The sequence below is a fragment of the Lacerta agilis genome, chromosome 16, assembly GCF_009819535.1.
Source record: "Lacerta agilis isolate rLacAgi1 chromosome 16, rLacAgi1.pri, whole genome shotgun sequence".
Classification (NCBI taxonomy): Eukaryota; Metazoa; Chordata; class Lepidosauria; order Squamata; family Lacertidae; genus Lacerta; species Lacerta agilis.
The window spans coordinates 28,163,126-28,187,337 of record NC_046327.1 but is presented as its reverse complement, the minus strand read 5'-3'; the positions used below and the strand labels follow the sequence as shown (position 1 = coordinate 28,187,337).

Sequence of the window (24,212 nt, the reverse complement as noted above, 5' to 3'; positions counted from 1 at the left end):
TAATATTTTATCAGGTGCAGTCTTTAACACATTCCAGGCAATCGTAATTGCCTGACACAATCCTAGCAGGGTAAATTCTGGTGGTGTGCCTTCAAGACAATCAATCCTTTGTCTAAATTGGGCATTTGTTACTTTCACATGTAAGACAGAGCAGCAGCTTGGGAAATTAATTCATTGGGTACAAAGTGCCCTTGGAGATAGACTTTATTCTGTCTTGTTTGCAGAATCTTCTGCACAGCCTCTTGCCATTGATCTGAGGCCGCCAATCAACAGCTTCATTCCATCCATATCTTTTGAAACAGAGTTAGTAAACAGTGCTTTGACCCTTTGCCAGATGGTTGTATGGCTTTGATTCACCAGTGTTTGTCCAGCGGTCTGAACAGAGGGGTCATTGAAATGCATAGAAAACAGCACTTGGAACTCCTCCTACTGAGCTGATTCCTGGATTCAATTCATTGTTGCAAAGGGGAAAGGAGCCTGCTCAGTTCCCCAAGCCACAGTGCCTGTTGACCATTAACCAAGACCCCAAACTGATCTGCTGGGCTTTAGTTCACACACCCATTCATCTACTATAACCATGAAGGACCCAACAAGGAAGATGATTACTGACCCAAGGAGATATCCTGTCTTAACCATCATGGTACGACTGCTTTTCATCTTTGTTGGTGCAGGTAAGGAAGATACTGGCAGGAGTTTGAATGGCAGAAGTGGAGAGAGCCAGGATGCCTCTGATCATGGTGCATTTTGACAGTGAGCTCCACATACAGTAATGCAAACGAACCATATGCAGAACATGCAGGTGGGTTGAGATAAAGGAGGTGTGCACAGCTGGTGATCTCTCAAGCTGAGCTCTCAACCATATGCTCAGCACTCTTTTTTTGCAGGCTCAAGTAGTGCAGGTTAAAGGAGATGGGCTACAGTAAAGCAAAGGGAGGTAACATGGCCCCCTCAGGATTTGTTCTGCTGCACGGCCGGAAACATTTTGTGCAATGGGAAAATATGTGCACTGGGAACTAAGCTTTGTGCAGTTGGGCAAACAGAGTTTGAAAAGGAGATGGATTATTTACTTTAGAAGAAATGCGGGAATGGTAAAAGTACAGAGAACATGAAGATTAAGATTATTTCTTTTGTCAGATTCTGTTATACTAACAGTAGAGTAGATCATCATCTAAAACCAAACCTGGGTGGCCCTTGCACCTCTCAGTTTGAAAGCAAAACAGGACCACTTAAAAATAAATTTTATTAAAAACACCCAAAGAGGGTCCTGCATGCAGTAGCTTTTTGTACCTGTGCTGATGGGAGCTGAGCCATGGAATGTTGAGATTGTGATTTTTTTGGGGGGGTGGCCTATTTGATCCCCTGGCGTATTAATTTTGGCCAAATAAGATCAGAATCCAGGCTGAAATCTTCACTGTTCCCAGAAGAGTCCAGACAAAAAACGGTTTATCCAAAGTTGACTGTCTGAGACCTTCAGCAACTTTTCCAGTGCATAGTTAAAGAGATGAGATGTGGGAAGCTTCAGAGAAGCTATGCAAGCTGTGGAAACAGATCTTTGGTGTTCAAAGCACCATTTAATAATACCACACAAGTTTTATTTGGTGCTTTTGTTACATAACATCTGGCTGTGCGTACTTTGCTTACATCTCATTTCAGAGTCTGGAAATATTACAAGAAGCCAAGCATGCACCGATTTCCAGTCTGCAAGCTTATTACGCGGCAGCAGTCTCAAAGTTCAGTTTCTCCTGTTCTCCTCTTCCAACCCCAGCTGTGGACAGCTGCTCTCCACACGTGAGGACCTGCACAACTCCAGTTTCAATGCCACCTTGGGAACCAAAATAATCATCCATGGTTTCAGGTACAAACATACAAAAATGGATGGTCAAGCTAAAATTAAGTGGCAGCCATTTTCCTTGTTTACAGCTTTTGGATTTATGTGGGGACTTTAGATGGCCCAAGGTGAAGATGAATGTAAGAGAAATAGATTGCAGTGGGGAAGAATCACTACAAAGGAAAAACACAAGACCAGCCATCGAAAACTTAACCGTCGGGGTTTTCAAATGAACCCCCTTGCATGTTACAAGCATACATAAGGGGCCTGCTGGGGTTGCCTTCTGGCCAATGTGCGCACCCATTGTATTCTGCTGGCTGCATGTTGAAGAAGCATGTGCAGCAACTAGGGATGCGGGAGGAGTTTGGTTCAGTTCACATTTTAATAGCAAGTGAAACTTCCTAATGTGTACTTCCTCAAACAATATGGAATTCACGCCTCTCCAAATTTGGGGGTGCAGTGCTCCAGCCCCCAAAGTGCAAAAGTAAGCATGCATGATCTCATGCATTCACTTGCTTCTGTCTTCTCAGGGTCCTAGGTACAAAGCCCTCCTGGATAGATGGGCTGATTAAGGCCTTGCTGCAGGCTGCCCAAGCCAACGTGATTGCTGTCGACTGGGTCCATGGGAGCACAGCTGCCTATTATTCCGCAGTGGAAAATGTTACGAAGTTGGCACTAGAAATAGCCGGTTTTATTCGCAAGTTGCTGGTAGGTGGAAATGTATTTGAGTTTGGGTGTTTCATGAAAATGGGCCAACCAGCTACAAAATGGTGGTGGAGCATAAACTGGCAGTTACAGACATAATTTTCTCTATATATCTAATCTCTCCCTGAAAGTTGCTAAATTCTTTGCCACCGCAGGGAGTTCCATACGTCAGCATTCCCCAAGCTGGGTAAAGACATTGTCTGACTCCCTATTTTAGACAGAATCTGCAGGTCCAGAGGCTCTAAGTTCTGAAAAGATTTTATTTTATATTTTCCTTCCCGCTCCATGCTTCTAAAAAAAATAATAATAATCTTTTTCCTCATCTTCTGTCATTTCTTCTGCCCTCACACTTAATTTGTTCAAACTGCCAATTTCCATCTCTGCTCCATACTCCTTTCACATTCATTTCTTCCTCCTGTAACAGTTTCCCCAGTTGTCCCCTTCCTCTGTGTTCCCGATTAATTGTTATGACTTTAAAAAATATTGAATCTTTAATTCTCTCTAACTTTCTTTAAAGCCCCAAACTGATCCTTTTCCCACAGAGGAGGGATGAGAGACTTCTGGGTTCAGCTGGAGACTTGATAGGAAGGAAAGGGGAGGACTGTGTGTGTGTGTGTGTGTGTGTGTGTGTGTGCATGCATGAGTGTGAAGCAGCATAGCTGTCAACTTTTCCCCTTTTTTAAGGGAAATTCCCTTATTCCGAATAGGATTCCTCACAAGAAAAGGGAAAACTTGACAGTTATGGTGAAGCAGAGGGGCTAGAAAGCTCAACAAAAGCCCGAGGGGATTTCTCCTTTTCCTCTCTGTGTGTGTCCATTTCCTCTCTTCCTTCCTCTTCCTTTCTTCCTCTTCAACTTTTAATTCTATAGCCTCCAGTGGTGTAGCATGGTGGGGCAAGGGGGGCCATGGCCCCGGGGACAGAATTCTGACAGGGTACAACCCAGCGCCCCCATGACAGGCTCCCTCATGTGGCTGCTGCCTTCCAGAGCCTTGGGGAGGCAAGCCACACCCAGGCTGGATCTTTAGGGCTGCAACGGTTTCTCCTCCTCCTCATGGCCAGTGAAGGGATGCCCGCCCCGGGCAGAACTGCTGCTGGGCAGAAAAGCAAGCACCCCATGGTGGGAGCATGGAGGGGAGAGCTACCCACTCAGTTGTGATCCGCTGGCACCCGCCCTCGTGATGTGCGGCCAAGGAGAAATGGCCAAGGAAGGCTGTACTTGGTGCCTTGGCCAGCTCTCCACCACCCTCCTCCTAGGCCTGCTGCAGCTGCGGCTCTGGTGCAGCTGGTATGCCACCAAGCCTGCCAAGAGCACCAGCTGATGCTCCTAGCAGGAGCTGGCTGAGCGGGTGAACGCAGCAACTGGCAAGCGGCCTCCATGAGGAATGGCCACCGCAGGTGCACAGCGAAGTCCCCTTATTCAGGGCCGCATTAAGCATATCCGGTGCCGTGGTGCAAAGATCCCTACAGCGCCCCCCCCCCCTTTCCAGAGTTGTCGACCTTTTCCCATGCCTCTGCGGGGATTGCTCTCCTCCCACGGAGGCTTGGGAAGGAAGCTGAACGCCCGCCAGCCATATAGTTGTCAGGGCGCAGCTTCCATCCTAAGCCTCTGCGGAGATCACTCTCCTCCCGCGGAGGCTTGGGAAGGAAGCTGCACGCCCGTCAGCTGGCGGGTGTGCAAGGAAAGGGGAGGTCGCCAGCAAAGCCGCACAGCTCTCCCACTCGCTGGGGCGCACCTGAGAGGCCAGTGCCCTGGCACAACGCGCCAGTAAGCCCAATAGGAAAGATGGCTCTGCCCTTATTGCCTCCTGCATGATGCCTGCAAGGAGGTTGGGGGGAGCAATCCTTGTCTTGCCTGGGGTGCCAGCAACGCATGCTATGCCACTGATAGATTTGCTTTCTAACCAACCCCTGTTCTGATGCTTTCCTATGCGCTGTACATGTGGGGAGCTGTTGCTAGTGACCATCCAACCAAAAGGCTTGCAATACAAAGGGAAAGGCAGCAGTGATGAGACCCACTGGAATCTCTGGAGGGCTTTAGGGAAGAAAGATGCTGAAATTGCGTCAATTAATCCTCTTCATCTTAACTTTTCAGGACTTGGGAGTGCCTGAGAAATCCATCCACCTTATTGGGGTGAGCCTTGGAGCCCATGCTGGGGGTTTGGTAGGCCATTTCTTTGAAGGCAGACTGGGAAGGATTACTGGTAAGGAGAATAAAAAGGAAAAACATCTATATTAGTCCATGGGGAAAAAATGTGAAATGAAGGATTCTTGGTCACTTTGCCAGGCCATTACACCTATCAAGGTGATTTCTAGCAATCCTCCTTGATAACGCAGCAATTTGAGGGCTCCCTTGGGCAAAAACTGGAGACCACCGCCAAAGTTAGGAGCAAAAAGCAGCCAGTAGGCTTGGTCTTTATTGGAGAAATTACTGTCGCGACAGGGCTCCCACTCCTCAGCACGAAGGAAAGATGGAAGCCCCGAGAAGGAAGTGTCCCCGACTTTTATTGCCTTCCCCCCTTCCCACATAGATACACCCCCAAATTACATCAGACTACATTAAAGATTTCCAGGATGGGAGGGGCTAGGAGCAGAAACCTGAGTGGTTTCACACCTGGGCTACCCCCTCCAGGTAGTGAGGCACAAGAAGACAAAAGGTGATATTGCCCTAGGGTAGGGCCAAGCACAGTCCCATTGAGTGGAATCCACTCTGAAGAGGCAGTCCTTTATTAAACAGATTTCCTTGTCTGGCAGAGTTGAGGCGGGAAAATCCTGTCTTCCTGCGGACGGACGTGGGGTCACGCTTCGAGGATTATGGAGGAGGGTGAACAATATGGAGGAGGCAGCCCTGAGCTAGCCCTGCTGGTTACCGGTGGCAGGGAGTCATACACAAGTCAGAAAAAGGTCCAAAAAGTACATAGAAATAGAGCGGAAACATTGTATAAAGGAATTGATACATTTGTGATTGGATCAGTCACGGTCGATTGAAAACGGAAACAATGTATTTGCACCTTGTCAGAGCTGTCAAAGCAGAGAGCCTGCAGTACCAGCGGGCTGGCCACCAGGGGCGCTATTTAGAACCGCCATTTTTATGAATGAATGGGATCCACGGAAGGAGAAGAGACGGGATCTTCGGGCCTATTTTCCTCTTATTTACGAGGACGGCCTCATGCAATAAAGGGTGTAAGGTTCAGGGAAACTGTGTGTGGTGCTTATGTAACTTGTGTGGGGAAATACTGCAACATCCTGGTTTGACAAGTTTGACATACCCACAATCAAAAATGTTCCCACTGCAGCTCATGTTTTGTTAGCTCAAGAACGGAAAACGAGTGAGGTCCCAACTAAAGAAGAATGGCAACTTAAGTTGACAGAATATGCACAACTCACAGACTTAACATATAGAATAAGAGAACAAGAAGAACATATGTTTAAAGAAGATTGGGAAACGTTTATTGAATATATGGGAAATAATTGTATGCAGCTGAAAACGCTGGCAGAATTAAGATAAATTCAACAGTGTAAACAAGTTTTGATGGATGTAATAAATGGAATACTGAACGGTATAGTTTTTGTAAAATATGCAGGGATTTATGATATGTAAAATGAACCATGGAAAGAGAAGAAAGGAAGTCACTGATATCTTAAGGATGTAAAACGAGTATTTTAAATTGTAAAACAGAAAGTTTAATAAAATTACACACACACACACACACACACACACAATCAAGGGCTGGAAGGGATATTGATGCCTCTTTAGTTCAATATTTATAGAATTAATTGGAATAGCTAAACTATTTGGCACAATGTATTAAGAAAAAAAGTTGATGGTGAGGAAAATGTAGGATGCACACAGATGTTTAATAGCCACTACAAAATGTTGAGGATTACAGCACAAAGCAAATCTAAGATCCATAAGAGAGTCTGGATCTTGGGCTAAACTGCTGCAAGCCTACTTTGGCTCAGCTAGAGACCTGCTGAGCTTGGGCTCAGTCCATAGAACTTAAAGCAGCAATATGTATGCCCATTTAAGGGGTGTTCTGAGGGGCGAGACGAGGCAAAGAGAGATTTACACCCAACCCAAACCTTTACATATTTGCAAGGAGCATCCGTGTACCTCTCCTGAGACATTTTCTTGTCTGCTTTTGTCTTTCTTGAAGTAGATCTTCCTGCAGAGGAAGGAACTGCAATTACACACTTTGCACAACATCAAAACCTTTTCCTCCTTTGAACGCCAAAGCTGCTGAACCCAGAGTGCTAGATGAAATCTCACTCTGGGAATATTCCACCCGGGGCTCTCTATTCACCATTTTTATAATTTCTCTCACCAGTGCCACATCTGGAGGGGGACTTAAAAGGGGGCACACTCCTCATGTGGCATTTTAGGAAGGCAGCAAAATTATGTGGTGGCTCCTGGGGGCATCTTTTGACTCTTCTGACCCAACCACTGAAACATCAGGGCTCTGGAGTTGCCCTCTGCTCTCATCTAGTGATCATCCCTGAGCCTAGAGCGAGGCCTCTTGCATTGGGTGGGAAGCTACTGAGGGCGTCTGGGCTACTCCAGCAACGAGGGGTGGCAGCAAACAGGGCCAGAAAGTTTCCAAAGTTGGGGAACTTTGTAGCAAAGACCTCTGAGAACTTGCAAAGTCTCTCTCTCTCTCCCCACCCCCCCCTGCATCACTGAGTCATCACAATCTGTACCTCCTCCCCCATAAGGTGGAGCTAGACATATTGACTGGCTGAAAGCATTGTAGGGAGTGGGCAGGAGGGAGGTCAGGAGGAAGATCATGGCTAGGAGAAGGGGCAGCTGTGCAGATTATTGCCCCCTGCAGCAAAATTTTGTAGATCCGGCAGTGGCCATCACTGTCTTCTTTGCCTTCAGTGGTGCAGCAAAAAGCATTTCTTACACCAAAATGCTGAGGAATATCAAGGGACTATTTTTATTTTAAAAATAGTCCCTTGATATTCCTGAGCATTTTGGTGTAAGAAATGCTTTTTGCTGCAATTTGGTTTGAGGCTAAGCTGTTCCCAGAGCCAGATTGTCTCATCTACCAGGGCTGCAGCCCAAGCAAAAGAACAATAGTTGAGAGATCAAGGACCCGGCTAGATTGGTAAAGAAAAAGTGTTTTATATGCATTATATATGCAATATAACACTGTGACACTAGATGGTGCTGTGGAGTCCCATATTTCCCTACTGGATTTCCCTGTATGAGTTTGCCACACATTGAACTGAATTGCCTCTTTGATGTGTCTAGATCCAGCCCTAGCCACAGACTTCCCAGAGACCCAGACCATAATAGTACACCGTTTTTCATCCACATTCCAGGTCTGGATCCTGCAGGGCCCAAGTATACCAAGGTCAGCCGTGAAGAGCGCCTAGATCCTGGAGATGCTGTCTTTGTGGAAGCCATTCACACAGATGCAGACAGTACGTTGGTTGCATTTGCCAATCCCATGATGCTTCCCAAGCCCTTTATTTGCCCCTCCTTCTGCAATGTGGAGAGCTGGAGCTGAGTTTTATGAAGATAACAACAAAAACAGCCTGCTTCCTGCGATGGTGAATGTGCAGGAGGTCCAAGTTCTCTAATCAAGGTGGTCACTTTGTGAATGTTGTCCCTACCACTCTATATTCCTGGACAGGAGAAGATAGAAGATAATTTGTCTGTTCACTTTTTTTGACTGCCATCAGTACAGTCGTACCTTAGATCCAGAACGCATTGTGTTTTGGCTCCCATGCACTGCAAACTTGGAAGTGAGTGTTCCGGTTTGTGAATGTTCTTTGGAACCTGAACGTCCGACGTGGTTTCTGCTGCTTCCGATTAGCTGCAGGAAGCTCCAATCGGGAGCTGCGCCTTGGTTTCCAAACGTTTTGGAAGTCGAACGGACTTCCAGAATGGATTCCATTCGACTTCCAAGGTATGACTGTAAATGTTGTGCCTTAAGAGTTCCACAGGCAAAACCCTGTTCTCAAGAAGCTTATAATATACAGGTGAAACTCGAAAGATTAGAATATCATGGAAAAGTCCATTTATGTAAGCAATTGTTTTCATTATCTACTGGAGTTTAATATGAGATAGACTCATGACATGCAAAGCGAGATATGACAAGCCTTTATTTGTTATAATTGTGATGATTATGGCGTACAGCTGATGAAAACCCCAAAGTTGAGATTGTTAATTTGGGGTTCTCATCAGCTGTACGCCATAATCATCACAATTATAACAAATAAAGGCTTGACAAATCTCGCTTTGCATGTCATGAGTCTATCTCATATATTAGTTTCACCTTTTAAGTTGAATTACTGAAAGAAATGAACCTTTCCATGATATTCTAATTTTTTGAGTTTCACCTGTAAAATAAGCAAAGGGGAGAGATGGAGATACCTCTAGGTCCCTTCAAAGCCTATGATTTTATATCTGTAAGATTGTAGTAGAAGGAACTGCTGAAGTGGTCGAACCAGTTAATGCCCCCCAGCTAAGTCCTTTTTAAATGTCTAAAATGTTGGTGAAGTATAAGTGTTTTGCCATAGAAGCTAGTGATGCTTTGATAAGAGGAGGGCAGGTCTTTCCTCCACCTGCTCGCCTGTCTGGAGAACATGTCCTTTTATAGGTAGGAGAACAGCAGACCAAGGGCTGGTCTTTATCTAGTCTCACCTGGAGTTGGGAAGCCGCAGAGAGACTAGATTTGTTCTCTGTGCTAAGTACAAAGAAACTAATTGGGAAATAAGATTGGCTGGAGTGTTAATGCTGTGAAACCCTCCAGCTTATATGTATGTGTGTGTGTAAGTAATGCCATATATCATAAAGAAACCAGTGACCTGCAGTCCAAAGAAATCAAACCCATGATATGCTCTCACACCCCTGAAGTCTCTCGCCACTCAGATTGGAGTACATATACAGTGGTACCTCGGCCAGAGCACAATTTTTGTTCTTATCCTGAAGCAAAGTTTTTAACCTGAAGCATTATTTCTGGGTTAGCGGAGTTTGTAACCTGAAGCGTCTGTAACCTGAAGCATATGTAACCCGAGGTACCGCTGTAACAGTGCCTTTTTTCTATGCAAGTAGCCTTTCTCCCGTTCTGGCTGGCAGACAACAGTGAATTGCACTATTTAAGTTTATTATTATTATTATTATTTCAAAAGATCTGCATACAACTTGGGTGCCATAAAACCTCAGAGCACTTTGCAAAAAGGTTAAAACAATAAAATGATCAGTTAAGAATAGTTATAAACAACTGCTGGTTCACTGTTAGTGTGTGCTTTATGAGAGTATGTTATTAATTTCTGGGTGCTAATACTTTCCCTTTGTTATATTTAGCATTTATATTAACACTGCTCAAGTCTACAAATTGTAATAAAAAGTCTATTTTATAGATTCGCACCACATTTCCCCCCTACCATATAAATTGGGCAATTAGTAATTCTAGCAATTACTACCTGGGACTGATGGCACTTGTAGTTCAAAACATCTGGTAGAGCACCAGGTTGATGAAGGCTATACTAATCTATTAGTGATTAGCCTATTAGTATTAGCATGGCATTTCCATGCACTCTGGTTTCCATCATGGTGTTCCATTGCGCCAGAAGTGGTTTAGTCCTGCTGGCCACGTGACCTGGAAAGCTGTCTGCGGACGAACGCCGGCTCCCTCAGCCTGAAGCGAGATGAGCGCCGCACCACATAGTCAAGTTTGACTGGACTTAACAGTCCAGGGGTCCTTTACCTTTGCTTTTCAGTATTTGTAGCAATTTCTTTTTAAAACCCATCATTGTAAGCATGGTAGCATTTGGGGGGTTGGTCACTATCATCACTTCTGCCTTTGTTTTGTTTGCGCGGCCAAGTGTGGAAATAGGGTAAAGTTTTCTCATGATAAGATAAATCTTATGAAAAGATCTCTCTCTCTCCTTCCCTTCCTCTCCCATATGTGTGTGTGCGCAGGGGCGTTGCTGGGGCGGCGGTAGGGGCGGTACAACCCGGGTGACAGGGGAGGGTGGGGGTGACAAGCGGCAGGTGGGGGTGACAAGCGGCGGCCCCTCTCGCCACTCGCACACGCCGCTGCTCCCTCCATCACCCCGGGAGCAGCAGCGCACAGCCGAGCGAGCACCCCGTCCCTGCAGCGCTGCTGCTCCCGGGGTGACCGGTGGTGCGTGGGGAGTGGCAGGAGGGGCCGCCGCTTGTCACCCCCATGCGCCGCCACTCGCTCCGTCGCCCTGGGAGCAGCAGCTCACGGTGTGTGCAGTGCTGCTGCTCCCGGGGCAACGGAACGAACGGTGGCACGTGGGGATGACAAGCGGCGGCCACTCCCACGCGCCGCCGCTCCCTCTGTCACACCCTTTTGAGTTGCAGAGGGAAAAGGCGGCTTGTGGGGCTGCCGTGCGCGATCGGCAGGGAGCTGCCGATAGCGCTCAGCAGCCACACAAGCCGCCTTTCCCCTCTGCGGCTTAAAAGGGGGCTGCGGAAGCGGCGGCGGCCCGGCAATCGTGACGTCGCGTTGTGACGTCACGACGCCCCGCCCCCGGGGCGTGTTTTTCCGCCGCCCCAGGTAGCGCGGAGCCTTACTCCGCCACTGTGTGCGTGCAACGTTTTGTGAATTAGGTTAATGGATTTTCCATTTGTGGTCAACCCTTCTAATTGGGACTTTGCCCTGAATATCCAGATGGAATATTTTGAATGCGAGATAGAAGTGCAATCCTAACTCAAGTCTTCTTTCAGATTTTGGTATCCGGATACCTGTTGGCCACATTGATTACTATGTCAATGGTGGCAGAGATCAGCCTGGATGTCCCCGTTTTATATCATCTGGTAAGCTTACCTATAGAAGCTGCTTTTCATTGCCATTCATCACTCCTAACCATTTATCCTTGCAAGTTTTCAATGGAGTGGAGGTAGACTATATCAGGAGGTCCCTCTATTCAAGTCCTGCTGTTGCCACTCCTTCTCATTCCAGTGAGTGCTGTCAAAGTAGTAGTATGTTTGCCAGCTGGGCCGGCCCACCCACAAGACAAGGTGAGGTGACTGCCTCAGGCAGCAGGATCCACAAGGGCAGAAAACTTTGCACTGATGTCCACATTCACTTAGCACTGAATACAACCCATGGTAGCGAGTTCCTCAATTTATTATTTCGTCTTTATTAAATTTGTCAGTCACTTTATCTTGTTGCCCAGGGCAAACAAATAGATAATAAACCCCACATCGATACATTGAAACTAAGCGGAAAGAGAAATACATCTTAAATCTCTAAAAAGCCAAAGGTAGTTAAAGTTAATTGTCGTAGAGACTCTCCACGACACGTGGGATTGAGTTTCATAGCTTAACCGGTGTGTTATATGTGCACTAGTTTTATTGAATTTTCTCTGATATTTATTTAGAGAAACATAACCAAAAAAAGCCTTCTAAGTGGTAAAATGATATGGGCTGATATAGCCTTTAAATATATTTTATCCCACGTGGTGCTCCATGTATTTATGGTGATGTTCACGTTGAGATCAGATTCCTATAAATATTTTTGGCACTTTCTGTCACAACAACAACAATTCTACTCTGGGTGGATTCAAAAGTAATAAAAACATACCATCTATGTGCAATTTTAGTAATATTTTATCAAATTTGGATATTTCTCTTTTAGATGAATTTGTTTCTAAAACGATCTACCACTGCCATATCAAATCAGAATAGCAAAATAGTTGCCTGCGTTCACAAGCTTACATGCTTATTTGTTAATCCAGAATAGGGTTGCCATATCTTGAAGAGCAAAAAAGAAGACAGCCCAAGCCACTGCTAGCCCAAGCTGGGGAAAGAGGGCCACGGCACCCACACACCTGTTTCCCCAGCTCGGGCTGGCAGTGGCTGCAGTCACAACGTGCAGAGCAGCTCAAGCCCAAGCCCCCCCAAATCCGAAAACCCCCGGACATTTCCTTTAAAATGTAAAAATCCACCCTGATGGGTGTGTTGGCCGCCCCAAAAGAGGACATGTCCAGGTTTTCCCGGATGTATGGCAACCCAATGCTTCTGGCAGGGGCGTTGGAAAGGGGGGCCTAGGGGGCAGGCCGCCCCATGTCACATAATTGAGGGAATGACAAATAATCAAGGAACAATTACTGCCCTACTAGGGCGGTTCATAAAAAACTTTCTTTTAAAAAAATGCCTGCTCCAAAGGTCTTATCTTATTATACTAGGGGTTATATAGCTATATATGAAATTTTATGCGTATCGGTTAAATTCTTGACCTTCCACCAAAATAGCTGTTTACTTGGCTGTTTTCCTATGTTGTGAAGGCTGAAATTTCAGTTCAGTGGAGCACTTCCTGTTCCCAACCCTAACCCTGTGGAAAGCCATCTAATTAGACTTTAATTTGATTTTGAGATGTTTTTAGGAGGTAATTTAATTATTGTTTGATTTTATACCAATGTTATGTATCTGATGCTAGCCGCCCTGAGCCTGACTTCGGCCGGAGAGGGCGGGATATAAATAAAAGTTTATTATTATTATTACTGGTTATTATTCCTTTGTAAGAAAATATAAAATAATTAAAACAATTTTTGCAGGGGGGTATCAATAGGGGGGGGGCTGACAAGAAAATTTCCGCCTGACCTTCCTACGCCTCGGGGGGGGGTGTTGACAATTTTTTTTTTGCCCCTGGGTACCAATTTACCTTGCTACGTCCCTGGCTTCTGGATGCACAATCTTTGCCAAAGGTGAGAAATGCTATTCCATCCACTGAGTTGATAATTAGGAGTGGTTGCCTCATTTTATATGCTGTTTTTTCTCTTCTTCAGGCTATAACTACCTGATCTGCGACCATATGAGATCGGTACATTTCTACATTAGTGCCTTGACTGACCCTTGCCCCATGATGGCTTTCCCTTGCTCGAGTTACAAGGATTTCTTAACTGGCCACTGCTTGGAGTGTTTTAACCCTTTCCCCCTCTCCTGTCCAACAATAGGTATGTTGCTTAGCTTGCCTCTTAGATGAATGAAGCAGCATCAGGCATGAAGAGGGATCCAGGAATCTAGAACCTGGCTGGAAATTTTGAATGTAGGAGAGGTGTCAGGGATCCAGTCTTCATGGGGAAATAGAAAAAGCTTGACTGTCAGGAGTGGAGCTGAAGTCTTACTGTCCTTAACAATCATGTCGTAATTTCTACACAGGTAGGAAATAGACGGAATTGCAGACATAAACTGAATGGCAGAATGTAAGATTAAATAGCCAGAATCGATGCAAGCACCCCTGCCAGTGGTTTCGTGCATTGCTTTGCCTTTAAACTGTGGTTTGACACTATATGAATCAGCCTCAGCTAAGCAGCACCCGGCTTGCACCCTTCTGCATCCTGTGTGGCCAGGAGAAAGAGGTCTGCTGAGAATTCTTTCAGATTTAAATATTCTCCGCAATACGTGCAAATCAGAAATTCTGGTTTAAATGGTTAGTTGCTAAACAAGCCAGTCTCAAAGCATGGGTTATGAAGCGGGCTTATTTTGACCCCATGAAGAGTGAGAAAAGTAAGCCCTTGGCCCACCTTGGTGGCCATCCTCTCAAGCGGCAGCAGGAGGGGAAGCATGAGACAGGTAACCCCCTCCTCAGCTGCGGCACAGGTTAACCAAAATGAGTGTGTGTGGTACCCATGAACTGCCTGCCTGCACACATGGGATAATTTGAAGTGACCAATAATCAGATCTAGAACTGCAGTCCAGTTTGGGATCCACATTTAGTGGTCTGGAGATCCAATTTATGTGCCTTTATCTGTACCGTATGCATTCATATAGAAAACAGACTGATAATGAAGTACAGTTGTACCTCGGCTCCTGAACACCTTGGGAGTTCCTGCTCCTGAATGATCGAAAACCGAAAGTGAGTGTTCCGGTTTTCGAATGTTCTTTTGGAAGCAAAACGTCTTAACGGGGCTTCCGCAGATTCCAATTGGCTGTAGGAGCTTCCTGCAGCCAATCGGAAGCCGTGCTTTGGTTTCTGAATGTTTTGGAAGTCGAACGGACTTCTGGAACGGATTCTGATCGACTTCCAAGGTACGACTGTATTTGTCTTCCTGATACACCCTCAAGTAAAAAGCCACTTTTCTTGTTTTGTGCTCTATACCGAGCTCAGGCCAGAGTTTCTCTGGCTTTTACTACCACTTGGCTTTGGCACACTCTCGTCACTTCTACCACAGAGATATCACAGGGATGGGTTATTTCCTACCATGTCCTACTACATCCCTTCCGACTAAGGCCGGGCAGGTGTTGGAATGGAAAATACTTGATCCCTTCTCTGGTTAAAGCATGGGTAGGCAAACTAAGGCCTGGGGGCCGGATCCAGCCCATTCGCCTTCTCAATCTGGCCCGTGGGCGGTCCAGGAATCAGTGTGTTTTTACATGAGTAGATTGTGTCCTTTTATTTAAAACGCATCTCTGGGTTATTTGTGGGGCATAGGAATTCGTTCATTCCCCCCCCCCCAAAAAAAAAATATAGTCCAGTCCCCCACAAGGTCTGAGGGACAGTGGGCCAGCCCCCTGCTGAAAAAGTTTGCTGACCCCTGGGTTAAAGGCTTGGACAGAACCAGACCTCCCCACCACCAGCTGTTCTTGGGTCTGTAAGGAGAGGGGGAAAGGCAGATACAGGTACTGTTCCTGGGGTGTTTTTGTTTTTCTTCGCAGAGCTACCAGCAGGTCTCTCTGTGTGAGAGATTGGTTGCTTCACATTGCGGAAAAGTAGTTTGAAGGAAAGGGTTAACCACTTCCTCATCTTCAAAGAAGCAGCCAGGCCTTAGGCTCTGTGGTGGTTTTTGCTTTAGTAGGCTAATCACATACCTTTCCTGGTTTGGACAGGGAGGCAACCCTTGGCAAGGTGATGGGTGTCAACTCAAGCAAACAGTCTCTTACTTGTGGTGACAGCTAACACCAAAGAAGAGGAGTCGTAAAACACCTCCCCTGCTCCCAATTAATATTTTTACTTTCAAAATTATGAAGCTTTTACATATACTCTGTGAGCCAGTCTTGTGCTATGCTGAGGAGACCTGGCCACAATTCCCAGCATACCCTTGAAGCTCAGTGGTCACCCTTTGGTCAGTCTCCAGAGGGTTGTTGTGAGGATAAAACGAGAGGAAATTCATGTGTGCTGCCCTGAGCTGCAAATGTGACCATAAACAGTCTCTTAGTAACAAAACTGCTTTGTTCTCATTCCCTCTCTTTGCTTAGACAATAGAAAATAAAATCACCAAAGAAGGGAAAGAAACGAGCCTAGAGATGGTCTTGTTTTGTGATCTAGATTCTGATCTTGCTTATGCTTAACACAAAGTTACAGAGATATCTTCGGTGGTGGTGGTGGTTGTGGTGGTGATACTAATAATAATATTTATTTATACCCCACCCATCGTGACGCATATATAGACACAGCATACATGTCTGCAAAGGCTCTGTTTCTTTCTATAAAACCAAATATCCTAAACCCAAGTTCTTCTAAGAGATGTGTTTGGCAGTTTGCATGTCCTATGCACAATAAGCAAAAAAAAGAGATGTATTTTCTCATTTGACATATATTCTAAATATGCTGAGGACTGAGGGTCTCCCCCTTGACTGCTGGGTATCTTATCCAGCCTTCTTCTCACATACTGAATTTCACCAGGTCACATACATAAGGACTAGAAACTTCATTTATTCTTGTTTTAGGACTGCTAGACAATGGAGGAATCCACATGGGGAAACTACCAACAGAGGTAAAGGTTTACTTGGCCACAGCTACATCAGCACCATACTGTGGTGAGTACATCCAGAGGGTTGAGATTGTCTTGATATTTCAAAGCAACAGCAGAGAGTATCAAAATCCCACAGAGAGCCCCTTACAGGTGTAGTGTAGGAAGTGGGCTCTCATGCACTGTTCTCACACATCTGACTTGTGCATTGTGCCTGCACATGCACATCTGTTCTCACACATCTGACTTGTGCATTGTGCCTGCACATGCACATCTCTCTCCATGTGATTGGGAACTGCACATCTCTCTCCATGTGATTGGGAACTGTGTTTTTTCACAATCACCTGGGAGACCTCTAGACACACAGAGCACATATCTAGGCTTTATGTAGACTATCAAATAAACTTGTAGGGCATGGGTGGAGCACAATGCCATGATCTACTACCAATCTTTTGGGGGCCAGCGAGCACGGTTGGAATTTTGAGGAAAGTGCATTGGGTGTTAGTCGTACAAAATGGCTGCCACGGTGGCATGGCCTAACACAAAATGGCTGGAGGTAGGGTGTAGCATTGAAAAAATGGCTTCCATATCTTAAAAAAAATAATAGACGGCACCACAAAATGCGGGGGCATCCCGTTCCCATTGGTCCCCAAAGGGGGGAAAAAAACCTATGCCAGCCACTGCCATACTTACAGATAGGTGCTATTTGCACCTCTTTTCTGTTCAGAATGGAAATTAAAACAGGTGTCCAGTCCTAGAATCCAATGAACTGTGGGTAGGTTTAAGGGAGCATGTTCACTGTAGGAGAGGCTGAGCCAATGCATACAGGAATTTAGCAGGAGGAGCAAACATTCTAATGCATTATGAATTTTGAGGGTATATTTACTGAGACCATTTGCAGGCCCCGTAAGAGGTACATTCAGGCGTGCTGGATCCATGCTGGCAACCCCTCATCTATGCAGATCTTCAGATAAATGTGTAGGTTAGGAGTGGGAACAGCTGCTACGATCCTGCTCCTGCCTGCACATGTAGCATGTACGATTTAAAGATCTGAAAGGGGCTCATGGGGGCTACTGCTTCACTAATGCTGGTTGTGTGACTTGATTTCTCTACACTTGATGGCTGGAATTGAATGTGTGAATTGGTTCCAGTAAAAAGCATTCATGGTCAGAGATAGAAAAGTTCAGTCTGTAGTGTAAAGATCTCTGATGCCCCCTGCATGGCATCACTTGATGCTGAGAAACCAGCTCTGAAAAATCTGTAAAATGCATCCAGAGCTGTGGATTATGTCAGTTCCTAACCCTAACCCTAATCCTAACCCTAACTCTAACCTTTAACAAAGGAGCAGTTAAATGGTTTGAAGAGGGGTAAATTATGGATGGCTTTGCAAAAGATATAGCAGCCATCTTCTGTTAAAGCCGGAGGCTAAAGATATTCAGTGTTTTTTGCCCAAAATATGATCTCTGTTGCCTAGTGTACCATAGCCTGGTAGAATTTCGCATGCAGACAAGGAGGACTTCGGACACCAACATTGAGGTAGCCTTTCTCAGCAGCAACTCCTCATTCAGCACCAGCATTATCATGTAAGTAACAATGGACAATTTTTATGTGCTGCTCACAATTTTCTTTGTTCCCTTTTCCTTTCAAGATTTGCTTAGTTGACCGTGCAATCTATGCATGGTTGTTCAAAACTAAGGCCCATTAAGTCCAATGTGACTTACTCCAAGGTGAGTGTGTACAGGATTGCAGCCTAAGTATCTTCACGAGACTCTCTGCAACAGTCACATTTGTGGAATATAACAGCAGCACAAACTTCCACCCAAAAGTAGACATTTACCCTCCCCCTTCCCCTAAACAACAGGGGATTATTACTTTGGACCTTCACCAATTTCCTGGGGAAGATCCACCCCACTGAGATCATTCACCTAGAAGCACATTATTGTATTATGAACCACTTCCCTTAATCAGCCCACTCCTCCCATATTTCCACCAAACTCAGCCAACGAACACACAATTGTTGACCAAAGACACATCTTTATTATTCATTAGTTTGGCAGGTAAAAGCAAGCAGCAACTCATGCGATTCCTTACCAGGGACTGCAACCATCGTACTTGAAAGTGTTTCTTGCGAGCTAGTAGCATCCTGCCAGGAGAATGCCTGATTGGCAAGGATAAGGGGGCACATGGCGACATTGAGCACCACAGAGCCAGAGATGCCTCCAGCTTTTCAGCAAAAGGGATGGCCCAGTCTGAAGATGGTTGTTCTTTCTCAAAACACTGGCATGCACATCCCTGAAATAGCCCATGGCATCCACATCTGCTTGCAGAATCACGTTGTTGTAGAACTATGGCCCACTTCAGAGCCAAAATTTTGATGTGGGATCAATCCAAGGTGACCTAGCTCATGGAAGCCTTTGAAGGCTTCCACACAGGCATAGTCTGTGGCTATGTGTGTGCAGCCCATCAGGGGACGGTACATAAACTGATGGAGGGGAGTGGTCCCCTGTTGCTGCAACAACTCCAAAGGGCATGGACCGGGAAATAGCTGTCTAGACACTAGACTGGTGTGCGTGGGTATTCAGAGCTGTAGAAACCACTGTGTCAGCTTTGACAATAAAGACTTAACTATCTACCATGTGCATTCCTTTGGATGGAGAGTGCCCTTGACAGTCAGGGCCAGGCACCTAACTCATAAGTTCTCTGAGACGCGTTTTCAATTCATGTTAATAACAAATGTGTGAGCCAGGAAATTGCATTTTCTTTGAAATAAAGAAAAACACTGCCATTGGCATGCAGTAGGAGAGAAACTGCATGGGCACCAACAGGTAAAAAAAGGTGAAAGTAAAGGACCCCTGGATGGTTAAGTCCAGTCAAAGGTGACTATGGGGTTGTGGCGCTCATCTCGCTTTCAGGCCGAGGGAGCCAGCGTTTGTCCACAGACAGCTTTCCAGGTTATGGGGCCAGCATTACTAAGCCGCTTCTGGTGCAACGGGACACCGTGACGGAAACCAGAACGCATGGGAACGCCATTTACCTTCCTGCAACAGCGGTACCTATTTATCTACTTGCACTGGTGTGCTTTTGAACTGCTAGGTTGGCAGGAGCTGGGACAGAACAACTGGAGCTCACCCCGTCGTGGGGATTCGAACCACCAACCTTCCGATCAGCAAGCACAAGAGGCTCAGTGGTTTAGACCACAGCGCCACCTGCCTCCCAACAAACCACCTAGTTGTCCACCCCTAGAGGTGGGCATACTGTTGAATAGTTTTGCAGTGCCCTATAAGAACATTTTACTGTTTGCTCATTGCTGAGAATAGGGAGATTAGTTTAAACTTTGCTGGGTCAGTCTTGTTGTCCTTCTTGATTATTGGGGCCACCATTCTTTCATTCCACCCCTTGGATAATTGGCCTCTCTTATTTAGAGCTGTAAACATGGGACTGTAAATTGTTGTTGTTGTTAATGTGTGTAATATGTGTGTGTGTGTGTGTGTATTACACACATTAACAACAACAAGTTGAGGGAAGGCAGGCAACATCCCTCTTTTCTGCAGGAGGCTTGTCATCTGACTCCTTTGTTCTTTCTGCCACAAGAGAGAAAAACTCTTCAGCTGCCAGCTGGCATCCTTGCATGCTTGTTTACTATGCTAAACCTGACAGAGCAAAAAGATTGTGGAGCAACTTCTCTCTTTTTACGAAACGGGAAGGTGATGGGGCTTCCCAAACATGCTAGGAAATCATCTTGGGCAATTTCACCCCCTTTTTTGCACCCTTGAGGAAACCTTGCTGCTCCCCTCCCTTTTATTTTTTACTCTTCCCTTTTGTAAAGCTTAGGAAACTCTAAACAATGAAAGAAAGAGGAAGGGGGACAAACAAACAAACAAACAAACAGGTGCTGAGGGAAATGTAATGGTGAAGGTGCACCCAGGAAGGAAGTGAAGAGGTGCAGGGATTAACCTCCCAGAATCTCATTGCACATGTAAGACTACACACCTATCAAAGGACTGGAAAGTAGAAATATAGGGCATACACACTGGTAGGGTTTGTGCTACTATTTCCTAGTGGGCTCGGAGTGGGAGTAAATCAGGCATGTCCAAAGCCCATTTTGGGGGCCTAATCCGGCCCACCGGCGGGTTCAATCCGGCCCCTGTGCTCAGCCCTCACGCATGTTCACTTCATCAAATGTGGCCCTCTTGGAAAAAAGTTTGGGCACCCCTGGGGTAAACGGAATAGGGGGAAAACATGGAACAACAGCTGGGGAAACATGAGCTGTTTACAGAAGGCTGGTGATATTGTGTGGACACTGAGGTCCAGCTCTGAGGGCCTTCTGGTGGTTCCCTCAGTGCAAGAAGTGAAGCTACAGGGAACCAGGAAGAGGGCCTTCTTGGTAGTGGCGCCCGCCCTGTGGAATGCCCTCCCATCAGATGTTAAAGAAATAAACAACCACCTGACATTTAGAAGGCATCTGAAGGCATCTGAAGGCAACCCTGTTTAGGGAAGTTTTTTAAAGTTTGATCTTTTATCGTGTTTTTAATATTCTGTTGGGGGCAGCCCAGAGTGACTGGGGAAACCCAGCCAGATGAGTGGGGTATAAATAAATTATTATTATTCCCAAAATATGTGAATGGGGCATGTAAAGGATTGTCTAGAAACACCTTAAAGTTTGGGCGAGCAAACAAAACCCACACATTTACCCTGCATGTACAAAAAGTCCCTGTTGCTCACTCGCACCCCCTTGTTGTGTTTCGCAGACCCAAGCAGCAGACCTTAGGCAAAGGCCTCCTGACACACTCTGCCCCGCTGTGCCAGGTGAAAAGCATGATGCTGCAGTACCGTCACAAGACCTGGAGAAGGAATAAAGATGAGACTCCTGTTTTTGGCCAGTTCTGTACTGCTCCCCTGCCTGTTGACACCAGGTAACCAAGATGCATTATTTCTAAGGACTCAACCGGCAAGGGAATTTGACCGAGTGAGGAATAGAACGCCTTTTTGTCTTTATTTTATGGTGTTTGGGGTCCACGCAGATAACCAAGAGGTTAACATGAGGGATTTCTTCCCTTTTCATTTTGCTCTCAAAGGCCGAACAATGCCCACTTGTGTGGGAGAAACTGGTACAGTAATACAAAACAAGTCATTGCCTCCCAAACCTAGACCAATATCACTATAGCTGCCTTGCATGTCCCATCCTTTTACATGGTTTTGTATGTTTTGTGGTATTTTATGCATTGTGACCTTCCATTATTTTTGTTGATTATAGCTTAGTAATTCTTTATTGCAATCGTTAAGTGTAAACTGTTCATTATTTGCTGACATATAATTCTACTGTTTACTATTATATTCCAATTGGATATTGCTTTATTTGATACAAGTTGTATATTTTAAAGTTATCTTTGTATTATGACTTTTTGGTATTGGATCAGATTATTGTAAGGTGCGTGAACTTTGCTGTCTGTTTTGTTGTTTCTTCAGCTTGTAAATCGCCTTTTCTATAGTAATATAGAAAAGAGGTATACAAATTAAAAGTGAAATGAAATGAAAATGAAGGCTGGCAGGCTGACAAAACAGCCTAAACAATCCTGAGGTGGCCGCTTCACCTTGCCTCATGGGTGGGCCGGCCCTAGGCCTGAGGCACTGTGGCTCTGGACTTGCGCAGGACAGATGTGCAGTGGATAACCAACTTGATGTGTTGCAGATGTTGGACTGCAATTCTCAAAAGGACCAATAGAAGTTGTATGATGAGAGTTGTTGTCTAATCTTCCAGTCGTCATGTTGGCTACCCCTGATTTAATATGATACCTTTGTTGTTGTTCAGTCGTGTCTGACTCCTCGTAACCCCATGGACCAGAGCATGGCAGGCACGCCTATCTTTCACTGCCTCCCGCAGTTTGGCCAAACTCATGCTAGTCTCTTCGAGAACACTGTCCAACCATCTCATCCTCTGTCGTCCCCTTCTCCTTGTGCCCTCCATCTTTCCCAACATCAGGGTCTTTTCCAGGGAGTCTTCTCTTTTCATGAGGTGGCCAGAGTACTGGAGCCTCAGCTTCAGGATCTGTCCTTTACCCCCCCCCCCAACTCCCCCCCCCACTGGCTTTGTTAGCATCCTTTAACTTCCACTTTTTTTCTTTTACAGTAAGGAGATGTTCTGTCTACCTCAGCTGCTGACTCTGACACGAAACAACCCACTTCTACATGGCCTCATCATTGCCTGTGATTAGCACAATCGAGCAAAGAGATAACAACAAGAGGTCCTAAGGGTGAAGGCATATATTCTAAAATAAAGAATGTGATAGAAGCCCAGTTGTTGGGGAACTAAGCGGATGCAGATACAGAAATCCTCTCAGTTCACATGTTCTCTCAGGGTTTAGGAATGGAATTCTTTGAAGCAAACGTGATCTGCATTTGTTTACAGCACATTCTCGTCTGTAGGTTAGACATAATTAATGTTGTATTCTTTACATGTTGCTTTGCTTGATGTTTCGTAATGCTGTTATCCTGAAGCTCCCTGTGAGAGGAAGATTTTATTATACCCTCCCTCTTCTACATCACCTCAATATACTAGCTGACAGCATACTGGGAGTCAGCAGACTATGAGAGACTGGGAACATTTCCATTCCCAAGTCAGTCCAGGAAGAGTTTGCCCATTTCTAGTAAAGAGTGTTACCTGTAGGGGTCGTATTGTTTCCAATAACAGCTGCTAAAACTCAACCACTTGTAAAACAAATGCAGTCATCGCTAAGGAGTGTCTGATATCATGATTTTGACTCAGGTATTCACTGATGTTAATAGTCTCCTTTGATATTCTGTTTGTAGGTTCTGCCGCAGCTGTTATGCTTTCCTAACATGTCAAACCAAGTAGCACATAAACTATGTATTATGACATCAGATTGTTCAAAGTGGTAAGAAGGAAAAATGATTGCATGCTTTTTTAAAAAAAAAAAAGTAGTCACAACTACCAATAAAAAAATATACGATACAGCCAGCGTTTTTCTTCTAGAAAAAAAAATATGCCAGTACTGCGTACCCTCGAGTACCCCCAGAAAAAAAGCACTGGATACAACTACTTGATTTACTGAGTCAATAATAAAACATAACAAGAGGAAGAGGATTGTGTGGTTTATATACAGTATTATATATTCTGTACTGTGGCATACCATCAGGGGGAGAAGCACTGCATTTTAGGGTGCCTGAATTGGCAAGGAAAGAAATACAGTGGTACCTCGGGTTAAGTACTTGATTCGTTCTGGAAGTCCATTCTTAACCTGAAACTGTTCTTAACCTGAAGCACCACTTTAGCTAATGGGGCCTCCCGCTGCTGCTGCCCCGCCAGAGCACAATTTCTGTTCTTATCCTGAAGCAAAGTTCTTAACCTGAAGCGTTATTTCTGGGTTAGCGGAGTTTGTAACCTGAAGCGTATGTAAACTGAAGCGTATGTAACCCGAGGTACCACTGTATTGGGGTTGTGATAGTCAACAAAAATGGTGTGTCATTGTGTGGTAGCTGTGAAACAAGGCGAATTCTGTGACGCAGTCATTGAAATAAAACTGCCAATATCATAAAGCCATTATAAAAATCTGTGATGTAATCGCACCTGGAATACTGTGTTTAGTTTGGTTGTCTCACCTGCAAAAGGATACAGAGCTGGAAAAGGTTCAAACAAGGGTAACCAAAATGATTGAGGGGCTGGAGCAACTCCCCTAGGAGGAAATATTGCAATTTGGGGGCCTTTTAAATTTAGATGAAACGTAAAGAGGGGACATTATGTATGGTGTGGGGAAAGTGGATAGAGAGAGGTTCTTCTCCCTTACTCATAATATTAGGACTTGGCACCATCCAATGAAGCTGGATGTTGGACAAAAGAAAATATTTACACAGTGCATAGTAAATTTGCTCCCACAAGATGCAATAATGGCTACCACTGTGGATGGCTTTAAAAGAGGAGTAGGCAAATCCAAAGGGACACGGGTGGCGCTGTGGTCTAAACCACAGTGCCTAGGGCTTGCCGATCAGAAG

At 45.3% G+C, this 24,212-nt stretch overlaps 1 protein-coding gene across 1 annotated transcript; it reads left to right on the top strand.

Moving 5' to 3' along the window:
* The first annotated feature begins 232 nt into the window (after window positions 1–232).
* PLA1A (phospholipase A1 member A) lies at window positions 233–23,126 on the top strand. Its single transcript, XM_033173555.1, has 11 exons — window positions 233–671; window positions 1,654–1,855; window positions 2,359–2,536; window positions 4,627–4,735; window positions 7,857–7,958; window positions 11,239–11,328; window positions 13,302–13,469; window positions 16,183–16,272; window positions 17,680–17,788; window positions 20,954–21,118; window positions 22,333–23,126. Exons 1-11 carry the CDS (start codon window positions 578–580, stop codon window positions 22,415–22,417), a joined length of 1,392 nt encoding a protein of 463 aa, XP_033029446.1. The 5' UTR covers window positions 233–577; the 3' UTR covers window positions 22,418–23,126.
* Window positions 23,127–24,212: the final 1,086 nt, after the last annotated feature.